Below are 24,039 nucleotides of genomic sequence, written 5' to 3'. Positions count from 1 at the left end.
GGCAGTCTCTTGAGGCCCACATTGCTGTCATCCCTAAGGAAGCCAAGGACCCCTCCCTGTGCCCCAGCTATCGGCCTATATCCCTTCTCAATGTTGACGTTAAACTCTTCGCCAAACTCCTAGCCAATAGGCTCAAGTCCCTCCTACCCTCCCTTATACACAGTGACCAAGTGGGGTTTGTCCCTGGTCGAGAGGCTAAGGACAACACATCTAAGATCATTGCCCTTATACACTACGTCTCCCTACAAGATTCCCCAGCAATCCTACTATCCACCGACGCTGAAAAAGCGTTCTACAGAATTGACTGGGGTTTTGAGGCACATGGGACTGGGTCCGACCTGCTTACAGCGCGTCCTGGCCCTTTACACCTCTCCTTCGGCTAGAATCGTGATTAACGGCTCCCTATCCGGATCGTTCGATATTAGTAACGGGACTAGGCAGGGCTGTCCTCTGTCCCCCATGATTTTTGTTCTTTGTATGGAGGCCCTAGCTAGGGCAATTAGGCTGAATCCAAATATTTCTGGGATCCGGCTTCAGGACACGGACTATAAGCTTGCCCTCTTCGCTGACGATTTACTGGCCACAGTCACGAACCCTATAGTTTCCTTACCCAATCTAATGGCCGAGTTCCGGCTATTTGGCGAGCTCTCTAACTTCAAAATAAATTTTCGAAATCAGTTGCCCTGAATCTTACTGCCCCGCTCACCGTGATATCTGGACTTAAATCGGCACTTTCCTTCACCTGGCACACCTCCCAATTGAAATATCTAGGAACTACCATTACCAGAGATCTTTCACGTCTTTTCGACTCCAACTTTACTCCTCTCCTCACTAAGCTCCGTGCAGACCTCCAGTCCTGGACTTCCAAGTCCTTCTCTTGGCTGGGTAGACTGGGTGTTCTCAAGATTAATTCTCTCCCTAAAATTTTATATCTATTGCAGACCCTGCCGATCAAAATCCCTCCCGCCTGGTTCAAGGAGGTCCAACAGCTATTTAGAGAGTTCATCTGGGGAGGCAGGAGATCCCGCTTGAAATTTTCCACGATGGTTAGGCAGAGAGACGAGGGTGGCCTTCGCCTGCCAGACATACATGGCTACTACCGAGCCTGCCACCTCCAACGGATTCTTTGGTGGTCTAGAAATGCTCCATTGAAACAGTGGGTGCAGGTTGAGAGCCAGATCCTCCCCTCGCCCATTGCTGTAGTCCCGTGGTTGCATACCCTCCCTGTCATTTCCCACCCCACTGTGGGCCCCACCCTGGCGTGTTGGAAGGTGATTAGAAAATTCCCCTCTGTTTCCTCGCCGACTTCCTCCTACATGTCCTTCCTATTCAACGAACGATTTCTCCCTGGCACGGACGCGCGGGCGTTCCAGCATTGGTTTGATTTAGGACTCTGTAGGGTTGGGCAGCTGGTGGACGGGGATGGGGTTATCTCCTTTTCGGATTTGCAGGTAATATGGCACTTACCAACCAGAGATTTTTGGCGCTATCTGCAAGTTCGCCGCTTCTTGGTTTCCCAAGGTTACCCTGGAGGGAGGCCCTCACCCCCTACACCGTTCGAACGCCTCTGCAACGGCCCGTCACCCCCACTTCACTCTATCTCCTTGATATACAACCTGCTGCTGACTGACTCCAGCCCAGACCTCCCATCCTTTACTGAGGCATGGGACAAAAACCTTGGTAGAGAGCTCGGGGGAGACGTTTGGGAGAAAATACTCAAACTGACCCACGCTTGCTCCCCCAGCACACTGGTGGTAGAGACCCAGTACAAATTGATTTCTCGGTGGTATAGATGCCCTGACATTCATTCTAAAATGTGTCTTGGGCTACCCGACACCTGTTGGCGCTGCTCTTCTGGACCAGGGAACCCGCTCCATATCTGGTGGTCGTGCCCCTTAGTCCAACCCTACTGGAAGGAGATACTTTCACTTGCTGCTGAAATTACGGGGGAAGCGGTACCGACGGATCCTCTGTTTTGGCTGTTCCACTACTCGTCCAGACCCGTCTCGAGCTATAAACACTCCCTGTTATGCCATCTTAACAATGCTGCCAAGCGGTGATACCTGTCCGTTGGCGATCCTCCTCCCCTCCAACTGTTAGAGATTGGTTGACTAGAGTTGACCTATACATGGACTTAGATGATATAATGACGTCCGCTGAGGGGGGCTACTTACCCTTCAGGGATACGTGGGCCCGATGGCTACTTTTTATGGATTCCCCAACCTATAGGTCCATCCTCGCTTCCAGTCCTTCCACGTCCTCTTAGATGCTTCTCCGCCTCAATGTACTGCCTTCCATTCTGTGGCAAGCGGGGGGCTCGCGCTTTGGACCGGGTGATTCTGATTCTGACGCTTCCTCTTATCTATCCCCCTTTTTCTCTGACGTCCTAAGTGGATGCTGGGACTCCGTAAGGACCATGGGGAATAGCAGCTCCGCAGGAGACTGGGCACAACTAGAAAGCTTTAGGTCTAACTGGTGTGCACTGGCTCCTCCCACTATGACCCTCCTCCAGACTTCAGTTAGAATCTTGTGCCCGGCTGAGCTGGATGCACACTAGGGGCTCTCCTGAGCTCCTAGAAAGAAAGTATATTTAGGTTTTTTATTTTACAGTGAGATCTGCTGGCAACAGACTCTGCAGCGAGGGACTAAGGGGAGAAGAAGCGAACCTACCTAACAGGTGGTAGTTTGGGCTTCTTAGGCTACTGGACACCATTAGCTCCAGAGGGATCGACCGCAGGACCCGACCTTGGTGTTCGTTCCCGGAGCCGCGCCGCCGTCCCCCTTACAGAGCCAGAAGCATGAAGAGGTCCGGAAAATCGGCGGCAGAAGACTTCGGTCTTCACCAAGGTAGCGCACAGCACTGCAGCTGTGCGCCATTGCTCCTCATGTACACCTCACACTCCGGTCACTGATGGGTGCAGGGCGCTGGGGGGGGGGCGCCCTGAGGGCAATATATGACACCTTGGCTGGCAAATCTACATCCTATATAGTCCTAGAGGCTATATAGATGTAAAAATACCCCTGCCAGTATTCCAGAAAAAGCGGGAGAAGTCCGCCGGAAAAGGGGCGGGGCCATCTCCCTCAGCACACTGGCGCCATTTTTCCCTCACAGCTCCGCTGGAAGGAAGCTCCCTGGCTCTCCCCTGCAGTCTGAACACTACAGAAGGGTAAAAAAGAGAGGGGGGGCACTAAATTTAGGCGCAGGATAGATATATATATATTGATATATAAAAAGCAGCTATAAGGGAAAACACTCATTTATAGTGGGATCCCTGTGTTATATAGCGCTCTGGTGTGTGCTGGCATACTCTCTCTCCCCAAAGGGTTTTGTGGGGTCCTGTCCTCTGTCAGAGCATTCCCTGTGTGTGTGCGGTGTGTCGGTACGGCTGTGTCGACATGTTTGATGAGGAGGCTTATGTGGAGGCGGAGCAGATGCCTGTAAATGTGATGTCACCCCCTGCGGGGTCGACACCTGAGTGGATGGTGCTGTGGAAGGAATTACGCGACAGTGTCGACTCCATGCATAAAAGGTTTGACGACATACCTAATGTGGGACAGCCGGCTTCTCAGCCTGTGCCTGCCCAGGCGTCTCAAAAGCCATCAGGGGCTCTAAAACGCCCGCTACCTCAGATGGCAGACAAAGATGTCGACACGGATACTGACTCCAGTGTCGACGACGATGAGACTAATGTAACTTCCAGTAGGGCCACACGTTACATGATTGAGGCAATGAAAAATGTGTTGCACATTTCTGATGTTACCCCCGGTACCACAAAAAGGGTATAATGTTTGGAGAGAAAAAACTACCAGTAGCTTTTCCTCCATCTGAGGAGTTAAATGAAGTGTGTGAAGAAGCGTGGGCTTCCCCTGATAAAAAGCTGGTAATTTCTAAGAGGTTACTAATGGCGTACCCTTTCCCGCCAGAGGATAGGTCACGCTGGGAAACATCCCCTAGGGTGGATAAAGCGCTCACACGCTTGTCAAAGAAGGTGGCACTACCGTCTCCGGATACGGCCGCCCTGAAGGAATCTGCTGATAGAAAGCAGGAGGCTATCCTGAAATCTATATATACACACACAGGTGTTATACTGAGACCGGCTATTGCTTCAGCCTGGATGTGCAGTGCTGCTGCTGCATGGTCAGATTCCCTGTCAGAAAATATAGATACCCTAGACAGGGACACTATATTGCTAACCGTAGAGCATATAAAAGACACACTTTTATACATGAGGGATGCACAGAGGGATATTTGCCGGCTGGCATCCAAAATTAGTGCAATGTCCATTTCTGCCAGGAGAGGGTTATGGACTCTGCAGTGGACAGGAGATGCAGATTCCAAAAGACACATGGAAGTTCTGCCTTATAAGGGTGAGGAGTTGTTCGGGGATGGTCTCTCGGACCTCGTTTCCACAGCAACAGCTGGGAAGTCTACATTTTTACCCCATGTTCCCTCACAACCAAAGAAAGTACCGTATTATCAGGTACAGTCCTTTCGGCCCAATAGGGGCAAGCGGGTTAAAGGCACGTCCTTTCTGCCCAGAGGCAGAGCTAGGGGAAAGAAGCTGCAGCATACAGCCAGTTCCCAGGAGCAAAAGTCCTCCCCCGCTTCCTCTAAGTCCACAGCATGACGCTGGGGCTCCACAGGCGGAGCCAGGTACGGTGGGGAGCCCGTCTCAAATATTTCAGCAATCAGTGGGCTCGCTCACGGGTGGATCCCTGGATTTTTCAGATAGTATCTCCGGGGTACAAGCTGGAATTCGAGACGTCTCCTCCCCGCCGTTTCCTCAAATCTGCCTTGCCAACCACTCCCTCAGGCAGGGAGGCAGTGTTACAGGCAATTCACAAGCTGTATTCACAACAGGTGATAGTAAAGGTAACCCTACTTCAACAAGGAAGGGGTTACTATTCCACAAAGTTTGTGGTACCGAAACCGGACGGTTCGGTGAGACCCATTTTAAATTTGAAATCCTTGAACACATATATAAAAAAATTCAAGTTCAAGATGGAATCGCTCAGGGCGGTTATTGCAAGCCTGGACGAGGGGGATTACATGGTATCACTGGACATCAAGGATGCTTACCTGCATGTCCCCATTTACCATCCTCACCAGGAGTACCTCAGATTTGTGGTACATGATTGTCATTACCAATTCTATACGTTGCCGTTCGGTCTATCCACGGCTCCGAGGGTCTTTACCAAGGTAATGGCCGAAATGATGATACTCCTTCGAAAGAAGGGAGTTTTTAATTATCCCGTACTTGGACGATCTCCTGATAAAGGCGAGGTCCAGAGAGCAGTTGTTGGTCGGGGTAGCACTATCTCGAGAAGTGCTACAACAGCACGGCTGGATTCTAAACATTCCAAGGTCACAGCTGGTCCCTACGACACGTCTACTGTTCCTGGGGATGGTTCTGGACACAGAACAGAAAAAAGTGTTTCTCCCGGAGGAGAAGGCCAAGGAGCTGTCATCTCTAGTCAGAGGCCTCCTAAAACCAAAACAGGTGTCTGTGCATCACTGCACGCGGATCCTGGGAAAAATGGTAGCTTCCTACGAAGCAATTCCATTCGGCAGGTTTCATGCAAGAACCTTTCAGTGGGACCTGTTGGACAAGTGGTCCGGATCGCATCTTCAGATGCATCGATTGATAACCCTGTCTCCAAGGACAAGGGTGTCTCTGCTGTGGTGGCTGCAGAGTGCTCATCTTCAAGAGGGCCGCAGATTCGGCATACAGGACTGGGTCCTGGTGACCACGGATGCCAGCCTTCGAGGCTGGGGGGCAGTCACACAGGGAAGAAACTTCCAAGGACTATGGTCAAGTCAGGAGACTTCCCTGCACATAAATATTCTGGAACTAAGGGCCATTTACAATGCCCTAAGTCAGGCAAAACCCCTGCTTCAAAACCAGCCGGTACTGATCCAGTCAGACAACATCACGGCGGTCGCCCATGTAAACCGACAGGGTGGCACGAGAAGCAGGACGGCAATGACAGAAGCCACAAGGATTCTCCGATGGGCGGAAAATCACGTATTAGCACTGTCAGCAGTGTTCATTCCGGGAGTGGACAACTGGGAAGCAGACTTCCTCAGCAGGCACGACCTCCACCCGGGAGAGTGGGGACTTCATCAAGAAGTCTTCCAACTGATTGTACACCGTTGGGAAAGGCCACAGGTGGACATGATGGCGTCCCGCCTAAACAAAAAGCTAGAAAGATATTGCGCCAGGTCAAGAGACCCGCAGGCGATAGCTGTGGACGCTCTAGTGACACCGTGGGTGTACCGGTCGGTTTATGTGTTCCCTCCTCTTCCTCTCATACCAAAGGTACTGAGGATAATACGGAGAAGAGGAGTAAGAACTATACTCATTGTTCCGGATTGGCCAAGAAGAGCTTGGTACCCGGAACTTCAAGAAATGATCTCAGAGGACCCATGGCCTCTACCGCTCAGACAAGACCTGCTGCTGCAGGGGCCCTGTCTGTTCCAAGACTTACCGCGGCTGCGATTGACGGCATGGCGGTTGAACACCGGATCCTGAAGGAAAAGGGCATTCCGGAGGAAGTCATTCCTACGCTGATTAAAGCTAGGAAAGAAGTAACCGCAAACCATTATCACCGCATATGGCGAAAATATGTTGCGTGGTGTGAGGCCAGGAAGGCCCCAACGGAGGAATTTCAGCTGGGCCGTTTCCTGCACTTCCTACAGTCAGGGGTGACTATGGGCCTTAAATTGGGTTCCATTAAGGTCCAGATTTCGGCTCTATCGATTTTCTTCCAGAGAGAACTGGCTTCACTACCTGAAGTTCAGACTTTTGTTAAGGGAGTGCTGCATATTCAGCCCCCTTTTGTGCCTCCAGTGGCACCTTGGGATCTCAACGTGGTGTTGGATTTCCTAAAGTCACATTGGTTTGAGCCACTGAAAACCGTGGATTTGAAATATCTCACGTGGAAAGTGGTCATGTTGTTGGCATTGGCTTCGGCCAGGCGTGTATCAGAATTGGCGGCTTTGTCACATAAAAGCCCTTATCTGATTTTCCATATGGATAGGGCAGAATTGAGGACTCGTCCCCAGTTTCTCCCTAAAGTGGTATCAACGTTTCATCTGAACCAACCTATCGTGGTGCCTGCGGCTACTAAAGACTTGGAGGCTTCCAAGTTGTTGGACGTAGTCAGGGCCCTGAAAATATATGTTTCCAGGACAGCTGGAGTCAGAAAGACTGACTCGCTATTTATCCTGTATGTGCCCAACAAGTTGGGTGCACCTGCTTCAAAGCAGACTATTGCTCGCTGGATCTGTAGTACGATTCAGCTTGCACATTCTGCGGTTGGACTGCCGCATCCTAAATCAGTGAAAGCCCATTCCACGAGGAAGGTGGGCTCTTCTTGGGCGGCTGCCCGAGGGCTCTCGGCTCTTCAGCTTTGCCGAGCAGCTACTTGGTCGGGGTCAAACACGTTTGCTAAATTCTACAAGTTTGACACCCTGGCTGAGGAGGACCTAGAGTTTGCCCATTCGGTGCTGCAGAGTCATCCGCAGTCTCCCGCCCGTTTGGGAGCTTTGGTATAATCCCCATGGTCCTTACGGAGTCCCAGCATCCACTTAGGACGTCAGAGAAAATAAGAATTTACTCACCGGTAATTCTATTTCTCGTAGTCCGTAGTGGATGCTGGGCGCCCATCCCAAGTGCGGATTGTCTGCAATACTTGTATATAGTTATTGCTTAACTAAAGGGTTATTGTTGAGCCATCTGTTGAGAGGCTCAGTTGTTATCATACTGTTAACTGGGTATAGTGTTCACTCTAGGATTTTTTTAGGGCAGGGTGCTGATCACGGGGAGGGCACATTTTTCATTCGTGAGGGCACATTTTTCATTCGTGAGGGCACATTTTTAAGTTAGAAGGGCCAAATCAGGTACATACTATAATGCTTGGTGCTCCCATTCCTATAGGTGAAAGCATGGACAGTGCGCGCCGGAGGCGTGCAGCAAAAATTTAGGGGAGTTGTTTCGTGGGGAAGGGGCGTGACCACATAATAGTACCAAATCACATTATACCACACAATAGTGCTGCTTATACACATTGCACCAGGTAGAACCTCCTATACACACTGCGCCAGGTAGAGCACGTTATACATATTGCGCCAGATAGAGCACGTTATACACATTGCACCAGGTAGAACCTCCTATACACACTGCGGCAGGTAGAGCACGTTATACATATTGCGCCAGGTAGAGCACGTTATACACATTGCACCAGGTAGAACCTCCTATACACACTGCGCCAGGTAGAGCACGTTATACATATTGCGCCAGATAGAGCACGTTATACACATTGCACTAGGTAGAACCTCCTATACACACTGCGCCAGGTAGAGCACGTTATACATATTGCGCCAGGTAGAGCACGTTATACACATTGCGCCAGGTAGAGCACGTTATACACATTGCACCAGGTAGAGCACGTTATACACATTGCACCAGGTAGAACCTCCTATACACACTGCGCCAGGTAGAGCACGTTATACATATTGCGCCAGGTAGAGCACGTTATACACATTGCGCCAGGTAGAGCACGTTATACACATTGCACCAGGTAGAGCACGTTATACACATTGCACCAGGTAGAACCTCCTATACACACTGCGCCAGGTAGAGCACGTTATACATATTGCGCCAGATAGAGCACGTTATACACATTGCACCAGGTAGAACCTCCTATACACACTGCGGCAGGTAGAGCACTGAGGCACACTGCACCAGGGAGAGAACACTGAGGCACACTGCACTAGGGAGAGAACACTGAGGCACACTGCACTAGGGAGAGAACGCTGAGGCACACTGCACTAGGGAGAGAACACTGAGGCACACTGCACTAGGGAGAGAACACTGAGGCACACTGCACCAGGGAGAGAACACTGAGGCACATTGCACCAGGGAGAGAACACTGAGGCACATTGCACCAGGGAGAGAACACTGAGGCACACTGTAACAGGGAGAGAACACTAGGAGGAAGGGGAGGACGGGCACAGGGCAGATGCAGAGCGGCACTCACAGTTGCGGAGGAAAGCGCTGTGCCGGGTCAGCGGGGTCGGTCTCTTGATGCTGACGGCGGAGCCCAGGTCAGCGCGCAGCGCCATGGTGAGGGGGAATCAAACCATGCCGGAGGACTGGCGGGAGACACCGCAGGCTCTGATTGGCTGCTCCTCCCCACTGCACGCTGGCCCTGTCTCCGCCTTCAGCTGAGAGCTATCAGCGCGGCGGGGGGGAGAAGTGCCAGCGCGGCGGGGGGGAGAAGTGCCAGCGCGGCGGGGGGGAGAAGTGACAGCGCGGCAGGGGAAAGAAGTGACAGCGCGGCGGGGGAAAGAAGTGACAGCGCGGCGGGGGGAGAAGAGCAGTCCTTAGCAGGGCGGCAGGGCGGGCACAAACGGGCAGGGCGGCATTCTGTCACTCAAAAAAGGGGCAGGGCGCAGCGCCCTGCAAAAGAAGCTTAGAGTGAACACTATGGGTATTGTATCACGAGTTATACGGTGTGATTCAAAATCCTTCCTTCTTGTGTCAGCTCTTCCGGGCACAGTGTCCTAACTGAAGTCTGGAGGAGGGTCATAGTGGGAGGAGCCAGTGCACACCAGTTTTAGACCTAAAGCTTTCTTTATAGTTGTGCCCAGTCTCCTGCGGAGCCGCTATTCCCCATGGTCCTTACGGAGTCCCAGCATCCACTACGGACTACGAGAAATAGAATTACTGGTGAGTAAATTCTTATTTTCTTTTTCTTCTCTGCCACTCTCTCTATTCTTTCTTTCCTCTTCTTCTTTATTTAGGTTTTTTGTTTTATACTAATACGGTTAATATGAGGTGTCTGTTATCGAACTATATTTATCCCAGTGCTGGGCTGTTGTATACCATCGATATATGATTTTCTGTTAATGGCCTCGGGAGCCACAGGCCTCCAGTTGTACTACGACACTACTCCCTATTACGACGGTCTGTATGTTAACCATTTGTAACTGCTTTTGTTTTTTCAATAAACACATTTTGCACTAAAAGATAAGTCAGAATTTTATGTCTCTCCACATTGTCCCTCAAGCTCTGATGAATCTCACCCTTGGTGCTTTATTCTGGCAGGAACATTTTGCTTGTATTTGTGTGTGGGAATAACCCAGTATAATAAATAATTGAATCTGCCCTCTTGTGTTTTAATTATGTATACATCTGTTTGTTTACTTGTGCTTATAAAATTTCTTCATATATTTCTGCTGGTCTTTTAACTACATGTGGTTTAATGCATTATTGGTGATTATTTTTCTTCTTGTTTCACATTCCTATTAATCTGGTTTTGTCCTTTATGTCCAGCCCCAGTATATAGTGTGTGGTTTTTTTTATTTTATTTTTTATATTACAGCGTACTGTTTTTATTTTCTACTTTTTCACTGAGCGTTATTCTCCTCATATTTTTATTTTGTTTCACCCCACCCATTTCAGTATGTCTATTCCTCACTCCTTCTCTGCTTTCATTTCAGTTTTGAGAGCATGCAACGGCTGTGTGAGAAGTATAACCGAGCCATTGACAGCATACATCAGTTGGTAAGATCATTCTCTTTTGTCCATATTGCATCATTTTTTTTGGCATTGTGGAGAAAGTAAACAACGTCGCTCATTTTCACCCTTCCTGAGCGACGTTTACCTTCTCAGCAAGTGTGTTTGCCGCCGAGCGATGTACGGCCCCATGGGTGGTTAACGAACCTCATTGTCGGTCGTGCATGTAGCTCAAATTGGACTGCCATCCGAGAGCTGCCTGCCTGGCCGCGGCATGATGTCACTGAGGGATATGGTTGTCATATCGCTTCATCTGTATGTATTGCCGCCGACTACCCGTCCCAGGAGGGGGAAACACAAGGCGACGTCACTCATAGAGCATATCGCCTAGTGCAGTGATAGGGAACCTTTGGCACGCCAACTGTTGTTGAACCACACATCCCAGCATGCCCTGCTACAGTTTTAGTATGGCCAAATAGGAAAACTGTAGCAGGGCATGCTGGGATGTATGGTTCAACAGCGAGCGTGCCAAAGGTTCCCCATCACTGGCCTAATTTGTACCCACCACAACCTCTGCTTGTTTTCAAAACAAAGGCATTATACTGTTTTGTTTTGTTCTACCTAGTATATACAGAGCATATAGTATGTGATTCTATCTATTCCAATAAAATTAGCTTCCTAAAATTCTAAAATTATCTTTTTAATCGGCCATTGTTGAAATGTTCGCTATTTTTTCACGCCTTTCATTTATTTATTTTTTGTGTGCGGAGAAAACATCTTTAACTTTTGTGTCATGCCATGTGTAAGGCATGAGCACTACCTGTATACATGGCAGAACACTTTGTTGTATCTATTTAATAGCATTAATGTGTATGCATGTTGTAAATAGGTTTCTTCTTGTGTATTTTGTCTTAGTTTAGTGAAATAAAAAATACACCTTATTTTAAAAAAACATAACACATGCTGTTAAATCTAATTTACTATGATTGTTACTTTCACCCAAATAATGTACTCCTTGGGGTCAATCCAGTAAAGGTGCAAGTTGGCTTGTGCAAACGGTTTTCACACAAATCTGCACTGTGAATTTTAAAGCAGCACTGCTTTTGATGTAAAAAGGAAGGGTAAATATCTACTTTAAGGTAAAAAGATCAGAACTTGCTTCAGAACCCCCTGGAACACCCCCACCCCCTTCCTTCCTAGGCATTTGAAGTTTCCACTTTGCTTAATTGGTCAAAAATGACATGTCCTTATTGGGGTTAAAAAAAAAATGGCCTCAAAGTTCCCCAATATCGGCGGCGACTTCTTTTTTTTTTTTTTTCCTCTTGAAATTTCATTAGCGCATCTAAACAAAGAGTTGCCTATTTATTTCTTTATTCATTTCTTTCTTTATTTATTTATTAATTAATTATTATTATTATTATATATTTTATTTTTTATTTTTTTGGGGGGAAAATTGGGGTTGAAAATTACCCCAGACTCTACTTTTAAATCTGAATTTATTTCTTCTACCTCTTTTTTGCATTTTTCATTTCATTTGTTTGTAATTAAACTAAATTCATTGACCACAAGTAATTGGATATCCCCCTAATACAGTGGTTTTGCAGGTGGCCAGTGTGTTTAAGTTTTTTTCCTCATGCACTTGCATCTAAGTCCCCCTGCACACATACCAAAATTTTGGTCGTAATGTGGATATAGATCTGAATGATTGACAGGTAGTGAGCGTTTGTGGAAGGTAAAAGTGGGTAGTGTGGAAAATTCAACAGTTTCTGAGGGGCGTTGCAGTTAGTGACTGCGTTTTTGTGCGCCGTAGTACTGGCCACGGTGTCTTAGTTCTGATGTACACAGAGCCGGCCATAGGCATAGATAAAACTAGGCAATTGCCTAGGGCATTTGATATGCCTAGGGGCATCAGCAGCTTCTGCTGATTAAAATGATATGCAGCATGCCTATATTCTGTGTTGCATTTCATATGCAGATACAGCCACAATCTCACCCAGAATATAGGCATGCTGCATATCATTTTAATCAGCAGATGCTGCTTGTTCATCCTAGCCACATAGCAATGCAATTAAGATGCATTTTCATAAAAAAGGTGTGCCCGATGTTAGCATTGAGGCAAGATTTTTGAGGACACATCTGTATCCACGCAGAGGTCACAGTGTTAGTGGCAGTGTGAGTGCTGTGTGTATGTGAGTGGTTTGGTTGTGCAGTAGTGTTTGGAATATGTGTAAGGAGCATTAGGTGTGTCATGTAAAAATGCATTAATAATGTGCAACATATGTGTAAGGGGCACTATGTGTCATTACGTGTATAAGGGCATTAATAATGAGCGGCATATGTGCAACAGGGTACTACTGTATGTGTGTCATTATGTGTATAGGGGCACTAATAATGTGTAGGGGGCACTGTGTGTCATGTGTATAAGGCCATTAATAATGTGCAGCATATGTGTAAGGGACATTATGTGTAAAAGGGCATTAATAAAGGTTGTCATAATGTGTAAGGAGCATTATGTTTATAAGGACATTAATAAGGTGTCTCATGTGCGTAAGGGGCATTACTGTGTGGAATTATGTGTATAAATGCATTACTAATGTGTGGCATTATGTGTATAAGGTGCTCTACTATGTGGCGTTGCATATAGAAAGGGCACTACTGTGTCTAATGTGAATAAAGAGCAATAGGGTGTGGTGTAATGTGAATAAGGAGCACTACTGTGGGGAGTAACGTTTATAAGGTAAAGTGATACTACTGCGGGATGTAATATGAATTAGGGACACTATCGCATGATCAAATGTGAATAAAGTTGCAGTACTGTGTGGCGTAATTGGAATTGGGGTTACTATTGTGTGGCCATGCCCCTTGCCAGTAAAAACACACCCCTTTTTGGGCTGTGCACCAAATGTGTGAACTGTTCCTATTTAAAATATAGGGGGTCCAAACACCAAAATAAGGACTGCTATGGGTGAGGGGTGATGGTGCTGGTAAATAGGTGCAAGATCAGAGGCGGAACCAGCGGTGGTGCTAGGGGGCACCAGCCAAAATCTTGCCTAGGGCATCATATTGGTTAGGGCCGGCTCTGGATGTACATTTAGGTCTAAAGGGTCATACACACTAGAAGATATTTGCTGCAGAAATGACCGATAACTACGATTCTGAACGATATATCGTTCACATCGTCTAGTGTGTATGGCCCTACCAATCAACTATGCGCGCACCCGCGCTCGTTGATTGGAGGTCGGCAGTTGGTCGTGCTGCATGCTCAATGTGAGCAATGTCACTTGTGACATCACTCATCACGGCATGTGTGTACGGAGCCGCGATGTGACATGGCTCCCTCCCCGCCAGCGGCTTCCTGCCAGCTGATCTGCTGACCGCTCAGCGTCTCCTTCTACTGCCCCACAAATTAAGTTTTTTTTTTTTTCACACTCTGCCCCACCAATTATACAGTATTTCCACTGTGCCACCAATGTAATACAAGCTTAGCGGCTTCAATAAAGGACGACAACAGGGCATGCGTGTAGTCAACGTTTCAATGCCTTTATTGCGACATTGTATTCAGGTCTTTTTTTGACGCAATAAAGGCATTGAAAAGTTGTCTATACGCATGCCCTGCTGTTGTCCTTTATTCAAGCTGCTAGGAGTGCTGCACCTTTGGACTTTATGTGACTATTATTCGTGGAGGCACCCGGCGCAGTAACGCGGTCCTAATGGTAGAGCCGGGCACTCTGGTCTATGTATGTATGTGTGTATGTATATGTATGTGTGTGTATGTGTGTGTGTGTATATATATATATATATATATATATATATATATATATATATATATATATATATATATATATATATATATATATATATAATTAAACCCATTATAATTAATTGTTTATTAAGTTGGTGGCACAGTGGAAATTGGTGGGGCAGTGGGTGAAAAAAACTTAATTGGTACCCCCTTCTGCAGCCCTGCCCACACATCCAGAAATGTTTTCCCAATATTAAGATATGTAAAAAAGGTGCCAATTCTAAAGAGATCTTTCGTCTTTCAAATTGTTTGAAAAATTGTTTAGTGTGTACACTCAATTTCGTTTGTCAGGGCTCTGGGAAGTTCAAGGGAAATTGCTCATCTTCCACAAATCTTTCACATTGGTCATGTCTTCTAGTGTGTAGGGCCCTTAAGTTCTGATTATTACGTTGGGCACCTCACTCCCTCTAGGGCTCAGGCTCCAGATTGTGCACTTGGAATATACATTATGCTTAGGTTACATTATAATGCACAGGTCTATGGTGTATTTTCTACAGTGTATTGATGTTATTAATCTGGTACATTATCATGCATGCACTAGCCGTATCATTAGGGAATACTATATATATTTTTTCAGTGGACCTAGACTATGCACTAATGGTTAGCCAAGCCTCTAATGGGCCCTACACACTCTGCGATGTGCCGCCGAGCTGCCCGACCGCCAATACGGCCGATGGGCGACCCGGTGGCGGCGGGACAGTGACGGGGGGAGTGAAGTTTCTTCACTTCACCCGGCTCCGTAGATGTGCAGGCAAATATGGACGATCTCGTCCGTATTGGCCTGCATGCACAGCCGAGAGGGCACCAGCGATGAACGAGCGCGGAGCCGCGCATCGTTCATCGCTGGTGCCTCCACACTGCACGATATGAACGTTATCTCGTTCATTAATGAACGAGATCGTTCATATCGTGCAGTGATGTCGGCCAGTGTGTAGGGCCCATAAGCATGGGCCCCTACCACTGCAGTTCCCCTGTGGAGCCTTCATACCCCAGTCTGACACTGTGTACATTATGAACAACCATAGGGTTTCTCATATCAGTGGTGTGACCGATGCAGCAGATTTGAGACACTGGCAGTGATTAGTGTCTGTAGAAAAGAGAACAGCTGTGGCATTCCACTGCAAACAAAGACACAGTGGCAAGGTTATTGTGTCCACCTCTGAATTGGTTTCGTAATCTCTGCAGTCAGTCAGGAAGGAGTTAAGATGATATGCCTTTATTAAAAAATATAACTGCTTGCTCTGGAAGAAACTTTGAATTAAGTTTTAGTAGTACAGCAGAGAAGATTGGTTTGTCTAAACTTCAGTTTTTTTTAGTTTACATTTATGTAATGCGCACACATAGTGGGCCGGATTCATGTCTGTAAGTAAAGCAAAAAAACAAGCAGCTGGGCAATACCATGTTGCACTGCAGGTTGGGCAGATGTAACATACAGACAGATTTAGATTTGGGTGGGGTGTGTTCAAACTGAATTCTAAATGTCAGTGTAAAAATAAAACTTTCTCGCATTTGTGGGCTACATGCAAAAGCAGCCAGTTTTACCCTGCACATGAAATTTTTAAATGTATTTGCTCCACTTGCATTGCAACATGGATTGTTCCAGATACAAAGTTACATGCTTCACTTAAAAACCTGAATCAGGCCCTTTTATGCAGCGCATCACAGAGAATATTTAGCGAAAATTGCTTACACACTACATACGCTAGTCTGTATGTATTTTGTTTGTATTGCAGCAGAGCAAAAATTAACAAAAATAGTCTTTTTTTTTTTTTTTTGGGGCCACGCTTTGTGATAAATTCGTTTCTTAAAATATAATTTCAAATAAATGTTATAAAATACTGTATTAACAAGTCTGAGTACTGACTCATTATTCTTACAACATAGATTACTATGAACCTCAGTAGAAATCTTGAGTAAAAACTATACTTATGTACATCAGATGGACAGGGGAATATATATCCACACAATATAGATAACTAATTGTATGCTCCTTCCATAATTCAGACAGTCAAAGTGAAAGTATATATTATCCAAAGCACCACTTGGTGCAAATGTCACTCATGTTTACAAAAGTGTAAATTTCATGTATTGTGTGCTCTTTGCATAAAAATAGGTCCTGTCTAGTTTATCATCTCATATTTTGGAGAGAGATACTCTTGGTTATAGGAGTGCAGAATTCCAGTTTTTCATGAGGTTTGATACTTTGGGGTATATGCAATTGCGGTCGAATTCCAGCTGGAATTCGACCGTTTTTAAATTCGACACAATTCGACAGTCACATACCCTCCCGCCGGGACCCGAATTCGACATATTCAATAAAAAACGGATTCGACAGTCCCGCTGTCGAAAAACGGACCAATTGACGGATATGTGCGTCCTGGATTCGACTTTTTGGACGGCACAAAAATTATTAAAAAACCCAGAAAAAAATTGGGTGGGGCCCCCCCTCCTAAACATAACCAGCCTCGGGCTCTTTGAGCCGGTGCTGGATGTAAAAATACGGGGGGAAAATTGACAGGGGATCCCCCGTATTTCTCTAACGTCCTAGTGGATGCTGGGGACTCCGTAAGGACCATGGGAATAGACGGGCTCCGCAGGAGACATGGGCACTTTAAGGAAGAATTTAGATTATGGTGTGCTCTGGCTCCTCCCTCTATGTCCCTCCTCCAGACCTCAGTTTGAATCTGTGCCCGGACGAGCTGGGTGCTGTTTATTGAGCTCTCCTGAGCTTGCTATAAGAAAGTATTTTGTTAGGTTTTTTTTATTTTCAGGGAGCTCTGCTGGCAACAGACTCCCTGCATCGTGGGACTGAGGGGAGAGAAGCAGCCCTACTCTCTGCAGATAGGTCCTGCTTCTTAGGCTACTGGACACCATTAGCTACAGAGGGATCGTACACAGGATCTCACCCTCGTCGTCCGATCCCAGAGCCGCGCCGCCGTCCCCCTCGCAGAGCCGGAAGACAGAAGCCGGGTGAAAGAAGCAAGAAGACATCGAAATCGGCGGCAGAAGACTCCAGTCTTCACTGAGGTAGCGCACAGCACTGCATCTGTGCGCCATTGCTCCCACACTATACCCACATACTCCGGTCACTAAGGGTGCAGGGCGCAGGGGGGGGGCGCCCTGGGCAGCAATTAGAGACCTCTTTGGCAAAAGTTTGCATATATACAGTTGGGCACTGTATATATGTATGAGCCCCCGCCAAAAATTGTACATGAAAGCGGGACAGAAGCCTGCCGTCGAGGGGGCAGGGCTTCTTCCTCAGCACTCACCAGCGCCATGTTTTTTTCTCCACAGCACCGCTGAGAGGAAGCTCTCCAGCCTCTCCCCTGCAGTTACACGGTAGAAGAGGGTAAAAAGAGAGGGGGGGCACATAATTAGGCGCAAAAATCAATATAAACAGCAGCTACTGGGTTAACATTAAGTTACTGTGTTATTCCTGGGTTAATAGCGCTGGGGTGTGTGCTGGCATACTCTCTCTCTGTCTCTCCAAAGGGCCTTATGGGGGAATTGTCTTCAGATGAGCATTCCCTGAGTGTGTGGTGTGTCGGTACGTGTGTGTCGACATGTCTGAGGTAAAAGGCTCCCCTAAGGAGGAGATGGAGCAAATATGTGTGTGAGAGGGTGTCTCCGTCGACAACGCCGACACCTGTTTGGATATGTGTAATTAAGTGCTAAGGTGAATTTATTGCACAAAAGATTAGAGAACAGACAGGGAATCTACCCATGTCTGTCCCTATGTCGCAGAGACCTTCAGAGTCTCTCAATGATCACTATCCAAAATAATAGACACTGATATCGACACGGAGTTTGACTCCAGTGTCGACTACGATAATGCAAAGTTACAGCCAAAATGGCAGAAAAGTATTCAATATATGATTATTGTAATAAAAGATGATTTGCATATCACTGATGACTCATCTGTCCCTGACACAAGGGTACACATGTTTAAGGGGAAGAAAGCTGAGGTAAATTTCCCTCCTCTCATGAGGAAAAAGAGCGGGAATCTCCAGATAAGAGACTGCAGTTTCCCACAAAGAATTTTCAGGGAGTATCCTTTCCCCACTAGGGCCAGGATACGATGGGAATCTTCCCCCTAGGGTGTCACGTTTGCCCAAAAGGTAGCCCTGACGTAACAGCTATTCTCAGGGATCCTGCAGATAGCGTGCACATTCTGGTACACTACTCAGACCGGCGATTGTGTCGGCATGGGTTTATAGCGCTGCGGCAGCGTGGACAGGTACCTTATCAGCAGAGATTGAGACCCTAGTATGTGTGTGTGTGTGTGTGTGTGTGTGTGTGTGTGTGTGTGTGTGTGTGTATATATATATATATATATATATATATATATATATATATATACTAGAGAACAATCCAGCACTCTCATCATGAAGAACATCTGCGGGGTGCACTACACAAAAAATCCCCAAAGTCCTGAGTGATCTTTGTTATATAGTCCAAGAATAGGCACTCTCCAATATTCAATATGCTTAAGGTATATTTAATCCAATACTCAGAGAAAAATTGCACAGCATACATAGATGCATGGCAGGCAGGTCAGCAACGTTTCGGTCCGACAGGACCTTTGTCAAGCATTTCAACATTTCTATGCCCATAACAAACAAACAGTAAGCAGAGCTAATCGCACTTCCGCTGCGATTAGCTCTGCTTACTGTTTGTTTGTTATGGGCATAGAAATGTTGAAATGCTTGACAAAAGGTCCTGTCGGACCGAAACGTTGCTGACCTGCCTGCCATGCATCTATGTATGCTTTGCAATTTTTCTCTGTGAGTATTGGATTAAATATACCTTAAGCATATTGAATATTGGAGAGTGCCTATTCTTGACAATATATTTATATATTTATATTTATATATTTTCTATATCATGCCCAAAGAGACATGAGTCTACTGGGTCCTAGAGACAAAGCTATGTCGATTTCTGCTTGACGTGTCCTGTAGAATATGCAATGGACAGATGATGCCGACTTAAGAGGCATATGGAAGGCTGAGGATTGTGTGGAGAAGGGTTCTCGGACCTGGTCTCCACAGCTATAGCTGGTAATTCTGATATTTTGTCTTATATTCCTGCACAGCCTAGGAAAGCACGACATTATCAAATGTAGCCTTTCGAACAAAGAAACAAGAAAGTCCGAGGTGCGTCCTTTCTTGCCAGAGGCGGGGGCGGAGGAAAGAAGCAGCACAACACAGCTAGTTCCCAGGAACAGAAGTCCTCCCCGGCCTCTACAAAATCCACCGCATGTCGCTGGGGCTCCACAGGCGGAGCTAGGCCCGGTGGGGGCACGCCTTCGTAAGTTCAGCCACAAGTGGGTTCACTCCCTGTTAGATCCCTGGGCAATAGATATTGTGTCTCAGGGATACAAGCTGGACTTTGAGAAGATGCCCCCTCACCGACGGCCCTGCCGGCTTCCCCCCACGAGAGGGAAACAGTGTTAACTGCAATTCATAAATTGTATCTTCAACAGGTGGTGGTCAAGGTTCCCCTCCTTCAACAAGGAGGGGGTTATTATTCGACCATGTTGTAGTTCCGAAACCAGACGGTTCGGTCAGACCCATATTGAATTTAATATCCCTGAACATATACCTGAAAAGGTTCAAGTTCAAGATGGAATCGCTAAGAGCGGTCATTGCAAGCCTGAAAGGAGGAGATTTTATGGTGACTCTGGACATAAAGGATGCATACCTTCATGTCCCCATTTATCCACCTCATCAGGCGTACCTCAGAATTGCGGTACAGGATTGTCATTACCAATTTCAGACGTTGCCGTTTGGTCTCTCCACGGCCCCGAGAATATTCACCAAGGTAATGGCGGAAATGATGGTGCTCCTGCGGAAGCAAGGTGTCACTATTATCACGTACTTGGACGATCTCCTCATAAAAGCAAGATCAAGAGAGCAGTTGCTGAACAGCGTATCACTTTCTCTGGAAGTGTAACGGCAACATGGCTGGATTCTATATATTCCAAAGTCGCAGTTGGTTCCTACAGCTCATCTGCCTCTCCTAGGCATGATCCTAGACACAGACCAGAAAAGGGTTTATCTCCCGATAGAGAGAGCTCAGGAGCTCATGACACTGGTCGGGAAACTATTAAAACCAAAACAGGTGTCAGTGCATCACTGCACTCGAGTCCTGGGAAGGATGGTGGCATCATACGAGGCCATTCCCTTCGGCAGGTTCCATGCGAGGACCTTCCAATGGGACTTACTGGACAAGTGGTCCGGATTACATCTTCAGATGCATCGGTTAATCACCCTATCCCCCAGGGCCAGGGTGTCTCTCCTGTGGTGGCTGCAGAGTGCTCACCTCCTCGAAGGTCGCAGATTTGGCATTCAGGACTGGGTCCTGGTGACCACGGATGCAAGCCTCCGAGGGTGGGGGGCAGTCACACGGAAGAAATTTCCAAGGGCTGTGGTCAAGTCAGGAGACTTGCCTTCACATCAACATCCTGGAACTAAGGGCCATATACAACGCCCTACGTCAAGCGGAGTCCCTGCTTCGCGACCAACCGGTTCTGATTCCGTCAGACAACATCACCGCAGTGGCTCATGTAAACCGCCAAGGCGGCACAAGGAGCAGGGTGGCGATGGTAGAAGCCACCAGAGTTCTTTGCTGGGCGGAGAATCACGTAAGCGCACTGGCAGCAGTGTTCTTTCCGGGAGTGGACAACTGGGAAGCAGACTTCCTCAGCAGGCACGACCTCCTCCCGGGAGAAAGGGGACTTCATCAAGAAGTCTTCACGCAGATTGCAAGTCGGTGGGAACTGCCACAGGTGGACATGATGGCATCCCGCCTCAACAATAAGCTGCAGAGATATTGCGCCAGGTCAAGAGACCCTCAGGCGATAGCTGTGGACGCACTGGTGACACCGTGGGTGTTCCAGTCGGTCTATGTATTTCCTCCTTTTCCTCTCATACCCAAGGTGCCGAGAATCATAAGGAAAAGAGGAGTGAGAACAATACTCATTGTTCCGGATTGGCCAAGAAGGACTTGGTATCCAGATCTGCAATAAATGCTCACAGAGGACCCATGGCCTCTGCCTCTAGGACAGGACTTGTGCAACAGGGGCCCTGTCTGTTCCAAGACTTACCACGGCTGCGTTTGACGGCATGGCGGTTGAACGCCGGATCCTAGCAGAAAAAGGCATTCGGGAGGAGGTCATTCCTACGCTGATGGAGGCTAGGAAGGATGTGACGGCTCAACATTATCACCGTATATGGCGAAAATATGTGGCTTGGTGTGAGGCCAGGAATACCCCTACGGAGGAATTCCAGCTGGGCCGTTTCCTTCACTTCTTACAGTCGGGAGTGACTTTGGGCCTTCAATTGGGTTCCATTAAGGTTCAGATTTCAGCCTTATCCATTTTCCTTCAAAAAGAACTGGCTACTCTGCCTGAAGTTCAGACGTTTGTAAAGGGAGTGCTGCATATTCAGCCTCCTTTTGTGCCTCCAGTGGCACCTTGGGATCTTAACGTGGTGTTGGGTTTCCTGAAATCACACTAGTTTGAACCACTCAAAACGGTGGAAGTAAAATATCTCACGTGGAAGGTGGTCATGCTATTAGCCTTGGCTGCGGCTAGGCGTGTGTCAGAATTGGCGCCTTGTCACATAAAAGCCCCTTATCTGGGTTTCCATGCGGATAGAGCAAAATTGCGGACCCCGCCCACAATTTCTGCCGAAAGTGGTTTCATCCTTTCATATAAACCAACCTACGAGTGGTGCCTGTGGCTACTACTGACTTGGAGGATACCGAGTCACTGGATGTGGTCAGGATTTTGAAGGTTTATGTAGCCAGAACGGCTAAGGTCAGGAAAACAGAATCTTGGTTTATCCTGTATGCTACCAACAAGCTTGGGGCGCCTGCTTCCAAAGCAAACTATTGCCTCGCTGGATCTGTAACACGATTCAGCAGGCTCATTCTGCGGCTGGGTTGCCGCTGCCTAAATCAGTTAAGGCCCATTCCACAAGGAAGGTGCGGGCTCTTCTTGGGCGGTTGCCCGAGGGGTCTCGACATTACAGCTTTGCCGAGAGGCTACTTGGTCAGGTTAGAACACCTTTGTAAAGTTCTACATGTTTGATACCCTGGCTGAGGAGGGACCTTGTGTTTGCTCATTCGGTGCTGCAGAGTCATCCGCGCACTCCTGCCGTTTGGGAGCTTTGGTATAATCCCCATGGTCCTTACGGAGTCCCCAGCATCCACTAGGACGTTAGAGAAAATAAGATTTTACTTAGCGGTAAATCTATTTCTCGTAGTCCGTAGTGGATGGCTGGGGTGCCCGTCCCCAAGTGCGGACTTCTTCTGCAATGCTTGTATATAGTTATTGCTTAAATAAGGGGTTATGTTATAGTTGCATCAGGGTTTATCTGATGCTCTGTGATTGTTCATACTGTTAACTGGGTAAAGTTATCACAAGTTATACGGTGTGATTGGTGTGGCTGGTATGAGTCTTACCCTGGATTCCCAAAATCCTTTCCTTGTACTGTCGCTCTTCGGGCACAGTTTCTCTAACTGAGGTCTGCAGGAGGGACATAGAGGGAGGAGCCAGAGTACACCAGAATCTAAATTCTTTCTTAAAGTGCCCATGTTTCCTGCGGAGCCCGTCTATTCCTATGGTCCTTACGGAGTCCCCAGTATCCACTACGGACTACGAGAAATAGTTTTACTGGTAAGTAAAATCTTATTTTTTACAACCAGCACCGGGCTCTGCGTCCGGTCCTGGTGCCAAAAATACTGGGGACAAAAAGCGCATGGGGTCCCCCGTATTTTTAACACCAGCACCGGGCCTCCACTAGTCAGAGCGATAATGCCACAGCCGGGGGACACTTCTATATCTGTCCCCTGCGGGCCGTGGCATTAAATCACTAACTAGTCACCCCTGGTCGGGGTACCCTGGAGGAGTGGGGGACCCCTAAAATCAAGGGCTCCCCCCTCCTCCAGCCACCCAAGGGCCAGGGGTAAAGCCCGAGTCTGTCCCCCCCCATAACAGGGGCCTGCGGATGGGGGGCTGATAGCCTTGTGTCTAATAAAAAGAATATTGTTTTTTGCAGCAGAACTACAAGTCCCAGCAAGCCTCCCCCGGAAGCTGGTACTTGAAGAACCACAAGTACCAGCATGCGGGGGGGAAACGGGCCCGCTGGGTACCTGTAGTTCTACTACAAAAAAATACCCAAATAAAAACAGTACACAGACACCGTGAAAGTAAAACTTTATTACATACATGCCGACACACACATACTTACCTTTGTTGACACGAGGTTCGGTCCACTTCTCCAAGTAGAATCCACGGTGTACCTGAAAATAAAATTATACTCTCAAAAAATCCAGTGTAGATCTGTCCTCTTCTGTTTTGTAATCCACGTACTTGGCAAAAAAAACAAACCGCATTTACCCGGACCACGCACTGAAAGGGGTCCCATGTTTACACATGGGACCCCTTTCCCCGAATGCCCTGACTCCCTGTAACTCCTGTCACAGAGGTTCCCTTCAGCCAATCAGGGAGCACCACGCCGTGGCACTTTCCTGATTGGCTTTGCGCGTCTGAGCTGTCAGACGCGCATTGCACATACCGCTCCATTATGTTCAATGGTGGGAACTTTGCGGTCAGCGGTGAGGTTACTCGCGGTCAGCGGGGTCTCAGCATTCGGGGAAAGGGGTCCCATTTGTAAACATGGGACCCCTTTAAGTCCGTGGTCCGGGTAA

The 24,039-nt window shown here is 47.5% G+C and overlaps 1 protein-coding gene across 2 annotated transcripts in view; it reads left to right on the top strand.

The window, feature by feature from the left end:
• The window catches only part of DOT1L (DOT1 like histone lysine methyltransferase), a 422,415-nt gene that overhangs the window by 94,613 nt on the left and 303,763 nt on the right, over positions 1-24,039 (top strand). For both annotated transcript variants that reach the window (XM_063914793.1, XM_063914792.1), the window contains exon 4: positions 10,508-10,571. In XM_063914793.1, the coding sequence (XP_063770863.1) occupies positions 10,508-10,571 (64 nt within the window). The remainder of the gene's footprint in view (positions 1-10,507; positions 10,572-24,039) is intronic.

Source organism: Pseudophryne corroboree, chromosome 1 (genome assembly GCF_028390025.1).
Source record: "Pseudophryne corroboree isolate aPseCor3 chromosome 1, aPseCor3.hap2, whole genome shotgun sequence".
NCBI lineage: Eukaryota > Metazoa > Chordata > Amphibia > Anura > Myobatrachidae > Pseudophryne > Pseudophryne corroboree.
This window is presented reverse-complemented; position numbering and strand designations above follow the sequence as displayed.